This window comes from Fusarium flagelliforme (assembly GCF_020744385.1).
Source record: "Fusarium flagelliforme strain FIESC 12 MPI-CAGE-AA-0113 chromosome Unknown B0J16scaffold_6, whole genome shotgun sequence".
In the NCBI taxonomy this organism is placed as follows: Eukaryota; Fungi; Ascomycota; class Sordariomycetes; order Hypocreales; family Nectriaceae; genus Fusarium; species Fusarium flagelliforme.
Window position 1 is genome coordinate 586,794 of NW_025763508.1, and position 17,152 is coordinate 603,945.

At 49.4% G+C, this 17,152-nt stretch overlaps 5 protein-coding genes across 5 annotated transcripts; 2 read left to right on the plus strand and 3 right to left on the minus strand.

The window, feature by feature from the left end:
• The first annotated feature begins 20 nt into the window (after positions 1–20).
• On the plus strand, positions 21–1,149 carry B0J16DRAFT_416886 (synaptobrevin-domain-containing protein). Its single transcript, XM_046133636.1, has 2 exons — positions 21–266; positions 315–1,149. Exons 1-2 carry the CDS (start codon positions 229–231, stop codon positions 979–981), a joined length of 705 nt encoding a protein of 234 aa, XP_045979765.1. The 5' UTR covers positions 21–228; the 3' UTR covers positions 982–1,149.
• Positions 1,150–1,619, minus strand: B0J16DRAFT_346422 (uncharacterized protein). Its single transcript, XM_046128448.1, has one exon. It carries the CDS (start codon positions 1,517–1,519, stop codon positions 1,310–1,312), a length of 210 nt encoding a protein of 69 aa, XP_045979766.1. The 5' UTR covers positions 1,520–1,619; the 3' UTR covers positions 1,150–1,309.
• Positions 1,620–1,820: 201 nt separating this feature from the next.
• Positions 1,821–6,916, minus strand: B0J16DRAFT_167424 (uncharacterized protein). The gene is made up of 2 exons (XM_046122338.1): positions 2,505–6,916; positions 1,821–2,458 (listed from the first exon to the last, which is right to left on the minus strand). The coding sequence occupies exons 1-2, from the start codon at positions 6,713–6,715 to the stop codon at positions 1,972–1,974; spliced, it is 4,698 nt and encodes a 1,565-aa protein (XP_045979767.1). The 5' UTR covers positions 6,716–6,916; the 3' UTR covers positions 1,821–1,971.
• A 1,899-nt stretch (positions 6,917–8,815) lies between these two features.
• Positions 8,816–11,055, minus strand: B0J16DRAFT_167435 (uncharacterized protein). The gene is made up of 3 exons (XM_046122339.1): positions 10,513–11,055; positions 10,256–10,467; positions 8,816–10,203 (listed from the first exon to the last, which is right to left on the minus strand). The coding sequence occupies exons 1-3, from the start codon at positions 10,857–10,859 to the stop codon at positions 8,921–8,923; spliced, it is 1,842 nt and encodes a 613-aa protein (XP_045979768.1). The 5' UTR covers positions 10,860–11,055; the 3' UTR covers positions 8,816–8,920.
• Positions 11,056–15,919: 4,864 nt separating this feature from the next.
• On the plus strand, positions 15,920–16,540 carry B0J16DRAFT_167470 (uncharacterized protein). The gene has a single exon (XM_046122341.1). It carries the CDS (start codon positions 16,083–16,085, stop codon positions 16,437–16,439), a length of 357 nt encoding a protein of 118 aa, XP_045979769.1. The 5' UTR covers positions 15,920–16,082; the 3' UTR covers positions 16,440–16,540.
• The last annotated feature ends 612 nt before the right edge of the window (positions 16,541–17,152 follow it).

Genomic DNA, 17,152 nt, shown 5'->3' on the forward strand with positions numbered 1-17,152 from the left:
GGGGCTGCTACTGCGGATGACGATGACACGCCTGGGCAACTGAGGCGTCATTGTACGTCGCATTGGCTGGCTTAATTACTGGACTTGTACCTACAGGCATTCTTATCCTGTTACTGCATGCAACTCCGTCTGCTTCGTCCTTTCTAGCCTCGTTTCATCGCCAAAAGCCCTCAGCACATTGCGATCTAGAAAACCTCATCACAACAATCACTAATAAACTCGCCCATCATGGCGTCCTCTTCAACTCCATCGACTCCCCTTCTCTAGTGCGTCAAAGATCGTCCGCAAAAGTCAACAAAGCTAACATTCTACAGCTCATGTATCGCCCACAACACCACCATCCTCTCAGAATGCACAACATCAGCATCCTCCCAAACTTCATCTCTCGCCTCTCTTATCCTCCCTAAAATCGAACACACCAACCCTCAAAAGCTCACCTACACCCATGGCCAGCACCAGATCCACTACATCGCCGAGTCGCCATCCGAGCATCGAGAACACCCATCAGCCGGCGGTCTCACCTTCCTCGTCATCGCCGACTCATCCCTCGGCCGTCGCGTTCCCTTTGGATATCTTTTCGAGATCCGCAAGCGCTTCCTGCAGCAATTTCCCGAAAGTAGCGATTTCTCCGACATGCCCAACTACGGCGCTGCATCCTTCAATTCGGAGCTCAAGAACCTCATGGTAGACTACGGTACTACGAGCGGCGGCCGCGACGATGCCATCGGAAACGCCAAGCGAGAAATCGACGACGTCAGAGGAATTATGACCAAGAACATCGAGAGTCTGCTCGAGCGCGGCGAACGTCTGGATCTGCTGGTCGACAAGACCGATCGCCTGGGCGGTAGCGCGCACGAGTTCCGCGTACGCAGTCGCGGCCTGAAGCGCAAGATGTGGTGGAAGAATGTCAAGCTTATGGGACTGCTGGGTCTCGTGGTATTCCTCATTATCATGGCGATTGTGATTGCAGTCAAGAATTGATCTGGTCAAGGTAGGATGTAATTGTCCTGAGCTCTTGAGCGTCGAGCCATTCCTTTTCATTTTTCTTTCCTCTCGAAAATGTCTGTATTTCCTAGGCGAACTGATGGGATAAAGACCCAGGCAAGGGTATAATTATGCAACAAGGTCCTCTTTTCAATCAATAAAACTGATACCCCGAATTAACCATCTTTGTCGTGATCGTGAAATGTCGTAATTCTGCCGCAATCTGCTTCCTAGTCTTTGCGATTTGTTGTGGTTTGTTGTTGGCGCTCTCCCTCCGCTGTTTATCACACCGGTCCTAAAAACCGTCGGTTTTGTCTCCGATCCATCATAACTTGGGCTTCCTCCTTTCGCTTTCCTGATAAACATAACCCTGCGTAACAGGATTAACCAACGATCCCACCGCCAAAGTCGCCGGAGCCCTTCGTAATCTATCTGTGAAGAACGCCGGATGTAATGATGATGCGCATGGAAACGGTTGTCTAAGCGGTTGTGGCTGCAATGCGACAGGTGTCGCTGGAGGGCATGAAGAGCCCATTTTATTTTTTGGATGGAAGTTGGAGAACAAAGGCTGACGCTGAAGGAATATCACATTCTTGGTTGTAGAGGGGAGGTAGTATTATAAGAGACTGGTTGCATCTTATTCCTTGCTCTGCGCCGAGGTCATGTTGATCAACTGCTCCACATGCTTCGGTAATCACCCCGATGACCTTAATTTCTAGCGGACCAAATAGAAGGCTCAGCATGTACAATGACGGCTTGTCCCCGTGCCACACCGCGACTCGTCCATCCACTACCTTACAGGTAACCAATTCATATCACACAGAATTAAACATTAAGTGATACATTCATTCATATCAATATACTACTACCATCTGTAATAATACCCACGTAATACATATGCTCAGCATTCTATGCAGTCCCGTTCCATAACGCCAGGTATTCCCACCAGAAGCACTCGATATCGGTATATTAACAAAGGAAAGTCAATCAACGCCGCCATTGTTCCATCGGATTCTCCCTCTCTTCCTCTGCCGTCGATGGGAACGTGGGCTGATAATCATCGTGGCCTGCCTTTCTCTCTCGTACTCTCTCACCATCAGGTGCTGGCTCTGAGATGACCCTCTCTTCTGCCTCAGCATCTCCCTCTTCAACATCCTTGCCGTCGCCAAATACCTTTTCCACGTTGCCATCCTTCTCAATACGTTGCATCAGATCTTGATCGCTGGGAAAGTAGACTCGTCGAATGGCCTGGACCACCAATTCAATGACAATGAGCACGATAAGCTCCAGTAACACAGTCGTCCACCATTGAAGTCTGCGACCATAGTTGTCAATGAAAGCGTCTCTAACGATGTATGGTCCAAAACTAGTGGGCTTGATACCGCTAAGAGCCAGCATCCACAAGAACCATCCAGCAACAGAAATTAGACAGCCACCAAATGTGATCCATGTCTTGGTATGCACTTCAAGGATTCTGCAAAAGTCAGTATACGCCTTGCCGTAGAAAAGAAGAGACTTACAGGAGTTTAATGTTGATGAAAATAACAGCGACAGTGAAACTGACCATACCCATGGCGAATATGCTTGTGTCCTGGTCGTAGCCTGCCTTGTCGTAGACACACCATGTAAAGTACCAGATAATAAAACTGCCCACAACACCCATAACCATCCAAGCAAAGTACTGTGAGAATCGAAATCCAAGGTTCATCTGACCGAAGGTATAGAGCTCGGGCACTCTCATCAACGTCTTAGACTTCAAATCCTGCTCGAAAATACCAAGCAGGATAACAGGGAGTGACGTAAAAGCACTATTGAAGACAGTCAAACTCCATGACTCGTACAGCGACGTTCCAGAGTATCCCGTATAACGTTGGTAGTGAGCTTGCACAATAAAGAACAGAATCTCCTTCCAAAAAGTGGCGAGGACATATTTGCCAGTTCGCATGTAATTCCATCGGCCGTGGACGAAGAGCAGTTTCTGCAGGAACCTGAATTGTGCGATCGAATAATCCGAAATTCGAGCTGCCTGTAAACCTTCGCGACCAGAGATACCAATACCAACATGAGAAGCTTGAATCATGCCAATGTCGTTTGCGCCATCGCCAATTGCCAGAGTCATACTCTTGGGCACGTATCGTCGAATGGAGCGGACCAGATTTGTCTTTTGCGAAGGGGAAGCTCGACAGCATATGACAGAGTCAACACGCACGACAAGGTCGTAGAAAAGGAGAGATAGCTCGTCATCTTCGTCAATCTTGGCAAGTGTTTGGCCATCGACAACAACAACAGAGTGCGGAACCATTCCACGACTGACATCGTTGAGAGTCATGGTGATAGTCTCCTTCAATTCGCCTAGAGTCGCATCCAGCACGTAAACCTCAGACCATGGCTTGCACACACGAGCAGAATGACCGATGTTGATAGCTGTTTCTCGTTTGTCACCAGTAAGCATCCATACTTTGATGTTTGCTCGTCGCAGCTTGTCAATGGTATCCGGGACTCCTGTTTGAAGCTTGTCCTCAATTGCGGTCGCTCCAGCAAGCTCAAACTTTTGTTCGATAAGCTCTCCAGCAGCTTCGATTCTCTCCTGACGATCAACCAAGCTTGTCTCGGCCTCTCTATACTTCTCTTTCCATTGGAGGTAAGAGTCCTCGTCAATGTAACGGTAAGCATACAAAAGAGTACGAAGACCTTCGCTGGCGAAATCGTCAACGTGCTGGAAACACTTCTCGAAGATAGCTCCCTCATTTGACGCCAGAGACTCGTCAATCTTGCTATCGGTATCTTCAAATGACGGCATGCGACCAAGACTCTGCCTAGGACTTATCGGGCTCATCATATCTGTGGAAGCACGAGGCGAGCGAGTAAGCTGTTGAGACAGGCGCTTGAGATCGGTAGATCGACGTCCCAGGCTCATTCTGAGGCCTTCTCGGTTGGATGATGATTCAGCTCTAGAGAAGCCAAAACTGTTGCGAGGGCTTCCATTGGGACTGCCGTAGGGACTGATGCTTTGTTGCGTGCTCATCCTTCGTAAGGCCTGATCCTGTCGAGAGACCTTCTTCAGACTCGAGCGACGGCCGATGTCCTTCGCTGTCTCCTCAGCAAGGTTGCTCAGCTTCAGGCGTTGCATGATGACGTTGTCAGCTCCCTTGCAGAAGACGCAGATACGTCCATCGGGCATACGAATGATGATGGACATTCTCTTTCTCTTGCTACTGAATTCGATGACATCCAACACCTGATAGACTTCAGTACGGGGAGAGCCATCGATGTCGCGAGTTTCCAGCTTGATGGATTGGGCAGGTCGGTCGATCACCAAAAATCCAAGATCTCTGGCAGCTTCCACAAGAGCGAGTTCATCGGGAGAAGCAGCTTGGAATGTGATGTCGCCTTCTTCCGACTTTTCGGGTAGACAAGTGTGGCAGAGAGCGATACACAGTAGGAAATGCTTGGCTCTTCGCGAAAAAGGAGTATTGGGCTTTCTCTGAATATAGTCGAGCAATTGCTCAGTCTTCATGTCGGTACTGTCGGGGGTGTTAACGGACGACTGCCAATGGCTCTGTGATCTTGCCGACATGGTTCTTATAGGCTGTGGTCTCGATCCGCTAGCACCATCGTCGAATTGTCCGTCAATAGTGATGGCAGGTACCGCACTTTGTGTCGCCGACAAACTTGCCATCTTGGACTTTCCTTTCTTTGGTCGCTCGGACTCCGCTATCCGCCTGTCCATCTCCGCCTGGTCCCTCTGCACGTCCATGTCATGCAAACAGGCGACACCGGCGACCGACAATTTGCGAAAGCGCATGATATTCTCTGTAAGCGTTCCTGTCTTGTCAGAAAAGACATAGCTGACCTGCCCCAGATTCTCAAGAATAGTAGTTGTGTTGGCAACCATGGGCGTATCAGATATGGGATCATACATATCCGCGTCCTGCAGAAGATACAGCTGTCCCAATTTGATAATTTCAAGACTGATGTACAGCGACAGTGGGATCAGTGTGTTAAACATGATGATGAAGCCGAAGAAAATCTCCTTGAAGGGAATGCCTCCGTCCCAGAAGCCGCGACGTCTTATGTACCAGGCAAAGTCCTCGGTACGGTCTCGCCATAAGTAATAACCAATAGTCAAACCCATGGTCAGCATGAGAACAATGAAGATCTGTACCATAATCATCTTGTTAATAACCGATTGCATGGCAGGTTTCTTGGCGCGAACGTTCTTGTTGGCGTTCATGCGGATCTTGCACTCCTCTCCTGTATTCACAATGATACCGAGCGCTTCTGCCGTATTTCTAAGAGTAGAGCCTCGGTAGACAACATTGTTCATGGACAGAGGCAGAGTTTCGCCATTGACAGTCACTCGACCATCGTAGCTGTAGAGATCCAGATTCGGGTTTTCGGAGATGACAGTAGCTTGTGTCGCTCGTAATCCCTCCATGGTGTTGCACCGCTCAGCAAGCAAAGGACATGCCTGCTTACTCTTGAGGTTCGTCTCGCCATCAAGAGCCATTGTATCGATGTAAGCGATGCCATTGGGACCTGTGGCATGCAAAAGCACAATATCAGCCGGGATAGGATCGTCACGGCGCAACCGAATAACATCGCCCACGCGAACGTTCTGCCACTGCACTGAAGTCCAATCTCCTTCGCTTCCAACCTTTTTCGCACCGGTAGTTCCCGTTTCGAGATCGTCCATCATGTGTTCTTCGCCATTCTCCGATCCCTTTTCCTTCCTCCTCTTCATTTTCTCTGTATGTCGTATGCGGCTCTTTTCGGTGGCTGCGGCTCGATCCGACAAGATCCAAGCCTCACTGCGGTTCTCCTGGCGATCCAGCCTGTAACGCCTGTAATCGTCGTAACCTTCCTTGGCCATACTGAATGCGACAAACACACCCAGAGGCGCAATTGTAGTCCATCGTCCGACAGTACTCAAACCAGGGATCATCTGAATTGTTCCGACCACAAGGAAGTAAAAGTTTCCAAGTTTGCTGAATTGGTAGATAAGCTGTTTTGGTATGAAGTCATAAACGGTATAACGGCTCGATCGGATGAAGTTGCTAGTGTAAGGCTTCCCTGAGCGCTCATCGATAAGACCTTGGGAATTACGATGCGTAGGGTCTAGAGGTATATGACGACCGTCCGGTAGTGGTTGAAGCGGTTTTTGCCGTAGTAATGTTTCGATAATCACTTTCTGGTGAAGTTCTCGAAGCTGTTTGCCCGTGCGCTCTTTCCATGTTGGCTTTGCGTTTGGTCCAATCTTTTTCTCGCGCCTTTGACGAAGGAACTTTTTAATATCCGCGCGCACCGAAGACTTTGCGCTTGAATTGCCATTGTACGCGATGCTAGCTTTGTCGATAGGCGAGACTAGCGACTTGTCGGTTCTGTCAGCATAGTCGGTAGGGCCCGTGAGATCCGTGGACAATTCGGTTCTCGAGGGAATTGGTCGCAATTCGTGTTGTTGGCTTGGCCTTCGACGTGAGCCATCGTCAGGTCGTCTAGATCGAGACCTGGATCCAGATCTCACGTTGGTATCGTCAGCCGAAGATCGACGCGGCGGGCGATCATTATTGGGATCTGTATAAGAGCGGCCTGTATTTCGCGGTCGAGAGAAATTGTTTGATGTTCGAGGGTATCGTTCTTCGAGAGCAGCAAGATCGCGAGCTATTTCGTCGTTATCCTCGTCATTGGATTGCGGCGGCCGTCGTCCGTTGTTGTCAGGGTTGCGAGCCATGTTAAGGCCGTTGCAACCGCTGAAGCATCTGGAATAAGCGTAGCGAGCAGTGGAGTTGAAGCGGTTTCAGATAGACAGGTGGTTTTGTACAAGTATGTATTGGAACAGTGACTTATACAAGTCGAGAAACGAGTAAAGAAGAAAGAATAAGAAACAGCTCAAGAATGGTAGGTTATGTGGATGTTTTGTCAGAATTGAGTTGGGCTGAGCTGAGCTGGGGTCGGTAGTAGGTACTGTAGATTAGTCTATCGGGATCGTATACAGCCCGAAGCAGCGATTACTGATTACATGCCTTAGCTGCAAGCCCAAACCCAGCACTCAGCGGGGACTATAAGCTGGTAATGTCCGACAGCCTTGATCTTCTAATTTTCACTAGTAGATTCAAGCAATAACTACAGAATATATGCAACTGCAACTGTTCAATGTGAGCCAGTACATCCATATCAATACCATCACTTCTTCTTTCCGGATACTCGGATACACTACCATCCCCGTGTCTTTTCCTCGCAAATCAGGAATTGAGGCGCAGCAAATCTGTAATTATCACAGCCCAAAAACAACCAAATCACATCCTCGCAGTATGTAGCAGGGCCCTTGACACGACGATGCCCTTACCCGCCCTGATTGGTACGGCATGGTCCAGCCAAGTCGCTAACTCACACCTTAATCAACGCCACCAGGTAACAAAATAAGCTCTAAATCTCCCAAGTTCCGAGAACTGGGGAATAAACCGTTTCAACGTGAAGCCTTTTGAGATTGTTTCTTTTATCCGGCAACTGATGTCATAGCTGGCTTGGTAATGGTTTGACCCTGTAGTCTATCATCTACATACACACGTAACTGCTGCTTGCGAATGCTGTTTAAAACAGTCTTGCTCATCCCTCAAAGCTGACCAACACTCATCACACGTGCAACTCAGATCCAATCATCCCTCTTCCTGCGCCTCGAAACACGTAACTCTATTCACAGCCACTCAGAAATAACAAATCTTTAGACTTTCAAACATAAAAAGAAAGTATGGACACGTAGGGTTACAACAACGCCATACTGTCACCGGCGATACGCTGTTACAGATCTCTTGCACGGACCGCTGTCACTTTAACATATCCCGGATCTGCCGAAGGACACTACCGAATTATGAGACATTGATAACCGTCATTTCATCTGAGTTTAGACAGGCTTGTTAAAGCTGAATAGTTGTCACATTGACTATCCGTAAATGCGTCACAGCTGCGCCTTGCACGTTGACGTCTTCTTAAGCATACTTGTACTCAGGTTACTGTCTCCGAGTCATCCGTGATCACCTTGAACTTACACATGTACACCAGTTCAGCGTCATGGCATATCAAATCTACATTTAACAGTCACAGCATTCAGACAAGACAGTCACGGCAAAAGGAACAAGATTGAACATAAAACCCCATTTTTTAACCAAATATCCTCTACCAAAAAAACCCATGCCTTCGTGTCCAACTGTAGGCTTCCAAGTAACGTCCTATTGACGCCTACCGAGGACAGCAACCCAGCTGCTCATAAACTCCACAAGGTACTTCAGATGTACCTCCAAGCACAAAAAGAAAACCCTATCTCCCATTAAAGAGTATGACCCAAGGACCCTAGACAAGCCGCCGGGGCTTTTCCCAGCATCCAACGTGGTACTGTAACTGTAACGAGGTACCAACAACATATTAAAGTACTATCGTACATAGTTTGTTCTCCAACAATGTGTACGTATTAGGCCCGAGACAACGCGCGGTGGTCAGGCAACGCCGCTCGAGTAGAAGTCGAGACCGAATGGCAAGTGCTTTTCAGTCCATGAATAAAAGTGTTGAACAAGACCACCCAAGAAATAAACAAGTCGCGGTAAAAGATTCAAAGGAACTATCTCGACGCGGAAGAAAAGAGTTGGAAAGTTGTACGATCGCTGTGTTGTGCCCGACATACATGACCGATGTCAAAGAAGTGTATCGTCATGCAAGTTCATCATGGCCGTAGATGGGGTAAGAATCGATCTAGCTTATACCATATGTAGTAAAGCTGCAAAAAAGAAAAGATGAATTTGTTCAAAAGAAAGTCGCCTACTTAAAAAAGGCGAGAAAACAAGAAAGGAGATCCCATTGGTATAATATGCCCAAAACGCCCTGGTATGAGATACATACAGTAAAAACACGCCACCAACACCTATTCCCGCCCAATATTGCTCGCTCAGTTTCCGTGAGCGTGGGGCATCGCCTCGGGGGACAGGCTTGAGGGGTCAACTGCATCAAACTGGACAAGCTGTTCCATGTCGAGGTCAGCCTGTTGATGTTGATGTTGAACGAATCCAGGAGAAGCAGTGTGCATGGGCAGGTTGATGGTGTGTTTTGAGTACATCTCGTTGAGGCCGGTACCATCGTCAGAGACGGCGCAAGAGCCATCGTTGACAGGGTAGAGGTCAGCAGAACCAGGGCGTCCCATCATCGACATGGGAGGAGACTGCTCCATAATGGAAGGCTCGCCGGGGCTGTTAAAAGAGAGGGGAGACACAGATGTGGGAATACCCGACTCGTTGTTGGCCATGGGCGAGAGGAATCCTTGGCTGTAAGGTGTGTTGTAGCTTGACTGAGGGACCTCGGGACCGGGAGGGAAGAATCCAGGGCTAGGAGGAAACTCAGCAGGCGAAGCAGTGGTGGCAGACATAGGGTACTGGCGCATATCCAGTCCAAAGCCTGCCTGAGTATCGATACGCAGGTTGGGTGCCATCTGGCTGGGAGGCTGAGGCACAGGAGCGTAGATGTGAGGGTTGTGCTGAGGAGGGGGAGGAGCCATCTCTCCAGGGGGCTGGATGTAGAATGAAGGCATAGGCTGGTTCTGGAACATGGCGAAGTCGACAGGTCCGGGAACGGATCGACTACGCTGGCGCTTGTGACCATGACCAGCACGCATGCCAGAGTGCATCTGGTGGATACCCCATTGTTGCTCCTGGAACATGCCGACATGAGGGTTGAAGCTGGGCTGTGACGAAGGTCGGGCTTGAGGAGAAACGGGAGCCGAGACGGACAAGGCGTGAGGGTCGTTGTAGGGGTTGGGGTTGTGGCGGTTCATGAAAGACTCGAGCGACACGAGCTTGGCAAGTTGACCACTGAGAACCTTGGGGTTTCCACCAAGGTGGTGAACCAGGCAGTGGGTTGCCTGGAGATCTTCAGTAAAGTCGCCACACTGGAAGAATCCGTTGGTGGTAGGAGACGAGTCCATGAAAAAGTTCGGGGGTCTGTTAAGCTCAATAACAATTCCGCCGAGCTTGGTTGGGTCTCCTTCGCCATTCTCGAGGAAGATGTTCTTGATGGATGAGAAGGGGTACTCGATCTTGTAACCAGCCTGCTCATTGTTGATATAGTAGGTCATGGTGCACTTGTCGGGAGAGTAGAAGATGATGAGATCCATCGTGTTCTGTCCAACTCGGGTCCACTTTCCGATGCTGAGAGAGCGGCAGGTAAGATGATGGATCACTGCTGTTAAGTTAGCATACTCATATTGAGATGTATCAGCGGATGAACTCACAAACTTTACCCTGACCTCCTTGGTCGCCACCAAGCATCATGTTACCGTGACCAAAAGGTACCAGTCCGGTGCGGCCAAGGTAACTTCCACCAAGACCCTTACCGGACTCCATAGCCTGCATGGCGAGGTAAGCTCGCATCGACTCGGGGATTGAGTCAATGTCTTCGCCGGTCTCCAGACTCTTCTTGGCCAACAACTTAATCTTGGCACGTCTACAAATATTAGCGGGATTGATAAATAAGATCGGGTTAACATACCGGTTCTGGAACCAAATCTGAACAGACCTCTCGGTCATGTTGATTTCGTCGGCAATTCTCTCACGGACAGTAGCGGTAGGTGTGGGGTTGTTGTTGAACTCCATTTCCAATGTTGTCAATTGATCTTGGGTGGCACGCTGTCGCTTCTGGTTCTTTTGCTGTTGAGTGAGAGTGCTCTTGCGAGGGGGTCGTCGGGAAGCACTGTTGGCGCTGGTGGGAGAAGAAGGCGACTCCTTCTTCATTGAGGCTGAGACAGGAGTGGGAATGGATGGTGAGGATGTCGAGTTGGGAGTGGTAACTTCTTGGACACTGCCCAAGGCCATGGAGTGTTCAATTTCCGTAGCCATTGTTGAAAGTAGATCGCGGATGTGCGATCACTTGTTGCTGTTAATTATAAAATGAAATAAACAGAGATCGCGAGTCGATTGCGGTAGCGTGGATATACAAGCGGTTGTCGTTCGATTAAGCTTGATTCACAAAACGCGTGGTAAGTGAGCCGTATTATCAGGGTAGACTAAGGTACAGGGAGCCAAAGTCGAGTCGTTGCAAGGAACGTGGTGAATAATGGTTAATTCGGTTATCAATTCAGATAAAGAATGTCGTCCTGATTCTTTTGGTTAGAAATCAGGATTTAGAATATAGTATCGTTGTGGCGGTGGTCTCGAATGGTTTCGACGTTTTAAAAACGTTGCCGACGCGGAGACAAGTCTGGTGTATAAGCGGTTTGAAGGAGCTTAAGCCTAAAGAAAGGAATGGACCCGGAAAGAGTGACGGGAACCGAATATGGTTGGGAATATTGAATAATTCAAGAGAGTGACTTTAAGGAAAGAAAAGAATGAACAAAAGGGACGGGGGAAGAAGCAGAAGAAGCGGTCACAAGGAAGGTAAGGAGTGGACTGGCGATGCGAGATAGAAAAGAGAAACGGGGGGGAGTTGGGGATGGGGATGGGGGATGTCTTCAAAGGAGAGCCGTCCAAAGTCTGAGTCTGAGCTAGCCCTGCACTGCAGCACAGTGAGGACGAGGTACCTGCTGCCGCCCCCTCCACCACGGGCACCTCGATCGGAGAAAAGGTACTGGAGCCTGTACCCAAGCCAAGGTACCACCCCTAGTGGTGTGGGGACCTGCACAGTAGCAAAGGCCTCAGAAACTGGGAAAAGGAAAAAGGATGGAACCTCGACCCGATGTACCCTGGCGTCGACTCAGCGTCTGAGTTGCGGGTACCTGAGCAGTGGCTTGACGGAGCTACTTAGCCCCAGGTACTTCCGTCTCCTGAGTGGACGCTGCACCATGGTGGAGGGCAGAGGTTAGACAGCAGCTTAACGCGCCAAGGGGCAGTGACCGTTGTAAACCACATCCGCTGCGTACAGTACGGTACGGTAGAGTAGCTGTGAGGAAGACCAGGGGGTGATGCATTGCAGCCCTGAAGTCGACCGAGCCTAGCAATGGACCCAAGCCTAGCCATTCAGATGTACCCCCTAGTCCCGCAAAGTCAGTCTGGCTTACTTTTGAGAGTTTTCTCTAAGCACGACGGCCTCAAACACGTTACCTCAACGCCAACCTGTGTTCAAGTTAGCACAGACTAGCCAACACTTGTGAGAGGATCCATCAGTAGCTGGGAAGCATTGCTACATCAGGCAACTCTAGTTTGACCTCCTTTTCAGCCTTGTCTCTTGGTACTGAGCGAGAGTTTGTAAAGGTAGCTTCGAGATAAGCGATTTCTTCCAGATGAGGAATTTTGTCTCGTCCTTGGTCGTCCACCATTTGCTGCACACTCCTCTGAGAGGTTAACAGGCCCCTTCCTTGTGTAAGAAGCCAGCCGTGTCACATCCAGCCCGCACGATGTGCACGAGGGAGGGTCCTACTGGCAAGTGGTAGGCTGGCAGACCGTAGCGGGCCCAAGTCAACTGCACGAAGACTTTATGAACGAACCATTGACGAGTGACTGACGAGAGCCCCAGGCGTTCACACCCACTTAAAGCTGTGCATGGAGTCCACATCCGACACCACCACAAACATCCCAGCTCCCAACGCACAGAACAAAGACATCCATTTGTCCATCCATTTTAGGCGGCTGTGGCCACATCGATTTATGTTCGTATTGGCACCTCTTGGCCTAGACTTATTCGGACTTCGGTCCGCCAGTCGGTTTTCAGAGATGCAAAGCCGTTGCCACCTTTGGTTTGGGTGTCATTGGGACGTGAGAGCAGGCTATCACTGGCAAGAATGGGTATCCGCCTGGGGAGGGTTTGGAGGGTCATGACAAAACTTGTGGTTAGCAACCCTGGATCAACGTCCAGGGGCCCCGCGAGACTGCCGCTGTTGGGGAAAAGCATCAGCCATTCTTGTGGGTATGTCACGTTCGTAGTTTCGCGGTCGTGCTTCTAACGCGTAGATGTCAGTATAATTATACATCTTCATATTCACATTCACATAATTCTTGCCACCTGTCACATTGGGCTTCGCTACATATGATGAGTCTGTGTCAAGTTGGATCGGACTCTGACACCAACAGAGACTGACATCGGAAAGTCTTGATCGGCGTTCTCGTCCCAGACATCAGACCAGGGTGTCTGTCATGCAACAAAGAATCCGCTGTGGCTGATGTGCAGTCGTCTTTTGACCTTTGCTCTGATCCGTTCTCCGTTCTACCGTCCCGTCATGGTGATGGCCCAGGCGCAAGGAAGCGGCGAGAAGCGGATAAATGGTTGGGCAAGGTACGCAGCGCAAGTGGAGTTGAAGTCCATGAGAGTTTGCCTAGGCATCTCGAGCACAGCGAGTGGGGTGGTATCGGTATGGCACGGTACTCTGTACCTGCGTCAGGGGGAAAACCCTTGTTGGTTTTCTTGAGGTTTCCCGTCAGATATTTGTGCACAGTCGAGCTTACACTGATGGTGTTTTGTGCATTGTGCATATTCATTGGATCCTTGATGTATCCACTAATGCAAGGTACGCGCCAATGAAAAGACGAAAACCAATTTAGGGGACGACAAGGAAACGGCCCCCAAAACGGAGCGGTAAAAAGGGTGCTGTGCCTTGCACAACTTTGACCCCTATTGGCCGCCATTCCAACGTTAGTCCTTCCTGCCAAAACAGGAAACCCAGAAACGCCGGTCTTACCCTATCGAACCGTCGTGTTTTCTAGGAGGGAAGGCGTCACCACATCGCTTCAAACAGGCGCCACACCCTAGCCTAAGAGCCTAAGACTCGGTCTTGATTTGTCCATCTCGATCAAGTTTTCCAACTCTGCCAAGACATGTCACAACAGTCTGAGAGTCTGAGAGTCTGAGAAAGTCTGCTAATCGTTCAGCGATAGTCCCTTACTACGTATCTCGAAACACAAAAGCCCACAAGAATATTCTACGCTACAACGAAACCTGTGCGGCCGCCAATTCACTGGTGTAATTCGTCCCTGTCACGATGATGAATGCCGATCACAGAACAGACCCCGACACGCCAACTTGATAGCCCGGCACACTTGTTCAAAGAAGGTGTCATGTTCCCGTTTATCGCTATCACTCTGCAGCAAACCCCACACGAGACGAGAAAAGCAAAACCCATCACTTGGGTCATCATGTTGAGGTTCTTTTTCGTGATCCTACGCTAGAGTATCGACTACGGCACTTGTGCAAAGGGTCTCGGCTTCCTTCTAACTCGTGTCTGTAAGCGATTTCCCTGTGTCGACTCACTTGCACCCTTGAACCATTACACAAATGGGACTGGGCTGACAGAAACATTCCCTTCCATTGATCAGCCCTGGTACCCATCTGCCAATGTCACTCGCCAAGGGTTGGTCAGGAACTCTGGATTCCGAGGATCAAGGTTGAGCCTGAATGCCTGGTCATGGGCTTCCAGCAGCCTAATCCATGTTTTCTGAATGGTTTCATCAACCAACATGAATCCACAATAAGTTTCGATGAGATCAAGAAACGTCGCTCATGATTTCTATCAGTATCAGATTTTTCACATACATCATCGGGGATTCCATCCGTTTTGATCTCTCAATTCGTTATCAGTCACGATGCTTGTCCGGTACCGCGGTCACTGCAACATTCAAGCGGATGGTCATCTACCGGGCAAACCATGAAATTCTGACTAACGCATGTCAATCAGCAATTGCATAAACGAGTCAGGGAAGAGAACACTTGCAATGCTGGATCTCTAGATCTAGAATTTGGTCCCAAAGACCTTCATTAGGACCAAGCTTCAACTTCAGGATGGCACCTTACATCCATCCACCTTGACCTATTCTCGTGTCAAAATCTCACGCTACTCAAACTCTACGCGTCACTAACGGACTTCACCAAGTGTCCTTGCAGCAAAAAATCTAGCCGAAGGATTAATCATACCACGGTGACCACGCCAGATCTTGCCTACGAGACTGGCGAGCTCAGGAGCCGCTGAATACTAAGACCCTGTTCCTGCAGTAGTCTCCCGCCCCATCGTCATTCAGTGGATCAATGGTCTTGGCCAGGCTTACTGTTTGTCTTTCCTCCCGACCCCTTTTCCGCGACTGCGGATTCCCGCAACGTCGGAACGTCCTGTTGATAACAATTGTGATCAAGTGTTGAACAAAGAATAGTCTAGAGGCTGATTTTAGGCCATTGACGTTAGGGCCGAAAGCTGGTCAAAACTCAGGCACATTAGCTTCTGTCAATTGAGCTTGACCCATAAAGGAAAGATTGAATATGCCATCAAGTCAGCGACATTCAGGTGACTACCGGTTCAAAGTCGGCGATTGATGGTTTCGCGGTCACCGCAATCTGTTACATATCGGCTTTGCCACCAGCAAAGCCTCAACGGTTGTGGCTTCTCGAGTCTCGACCTACGTGGAAGGCGTAGGCAGACAGATTGCCCTAGGCTGCATGTTTTTGTGCAGAGGTATACATAACGATGATCCGGAAGACATTCGATTTTCTCCCGGCTCCGAAATCTACCCGGGCGGTTCGGGAAAAGAAAAGATCAAACGTGACAAGTCAAAAAGTATGAGATGATTGTCGAGTTGTTTTCATCCTCAATGCTGCTTGCCGGTTCGGGGCCGCTACCCCTGACGTGGTTCCCTGAGCTTGCATCTGGGGACAGGTCTTTAGTGCCTTGCAGGATCATCCTCCAAAGCCAACCACGCCAACCCAACGCTCGGCCATGTCTCCAATTGGATCCACATCGTGTTGCGGTTTTACCTCACCCGATCAAGTCTAGGGGTACCGATCGCCCCGTTCAAAACCAGCTCCTATTTTGTGTCTAGGGATAGCATACAGAATGTTCTCACTGGGAGAAGACAGCATGCGAGTAATGGGCATATTTCAAGGGCGCGGCATTATTATAAGCGACTCTCCGCGCCGTAAAGGAAAGGGCATCCATGCTTGAATCGTACACCAAGCCGGCGTTAGCTAGATATCACTATTCCCGGTCTTTACGGCCCAGGCCAGCAAACGACACAGCTTGGTTCAAGCGTAGGACTCCATCTGTCTGACGTCTTGCATAAACTTTTGGAGTGCAAGTGTTTCGTTTTGGTAGGGATGTCACTATCTGTCACATTCTCCAGCGAGCAACGGACAAGACCAAAAAGAGAATGGCATGCTGTTTATTTTCACTGAAGATACTTTTACTTACATATGATTCGACTCTGACGAGGGATGAGGAAAGCACAGACAAGACTTATGGCTCGAGAAACCCTACTGTCGATCGAGTCGACCATACCCATGACCAGGCTCACTATTCTACAATTGTCGTTACGTTAGTCGGCCAAGGAGCTTCAGGTCAGAACAGCATAACCTGCATAGCGGGTCAGAAGCTCCGACGAATGGCGGCAAACTTTGAAGAGGGAACAGGGACCGTATATGCATATGTATGCAGCTGCATCCATGGCGTGGGTGAGTGTCAACGCGTCTCTCGACCACTTGTTACTTCTCACCAAGTGTTGTTTTGATATGCACTATTCAGGAGATGCTCTTGACATCCTCGAACCAATTGACAATTGACGGCTCTGACTCGAGGTGGGTTCACGATATTATGCCTTCAGCTGCACCGTAAAACGTCAACACAGCACAAGCCGCAGAAGAGCTGAGGCGAGGCGAAGCAACAGCTCAAGGTGCTGAGTACGCACGTTCCTAACAAGACGCGCTGAAACGTGAGTCGCTCCCCTGTTTGGCTACCTACGCCAAACAAGGGTTGTGGGACGGCAAGCTAAGCTAACCACGACCAGATGGGGGCGTCTGAGACTTTTGACGTCTACCTCAACTCAGGCCAGGCTAGGCAGGCTAGGACGATTCAATTGCTTCTCAATCTGGCTAACTGTCGACCCAAATACTCCCGGCGGACCCTAGATCCCCGGGGTCGCTTCTTTCCGGCCTCAATTGGCGTTGGTCCCATATAATTGATCGTCAACTCCATCAAGTTGGGTCAAGTCGAGTCAAGCAGTCGTTTTGAAAAAGGAGAATAACTTCAAAACCAACAAACACAAACACACTGCGACATATCGGTCGACGCCTCAACTCATGGAACAATCTTGAATATCCTCCCTTGCATATGACACGACACTAGCAATGTTTAAGGAGCTATTCAGCAAGTCACCGCCTCGTCAAAACCCCGTGACCTATGTAACGATTCATATTCGACCTACACTTTACCACAGCTGAGTTA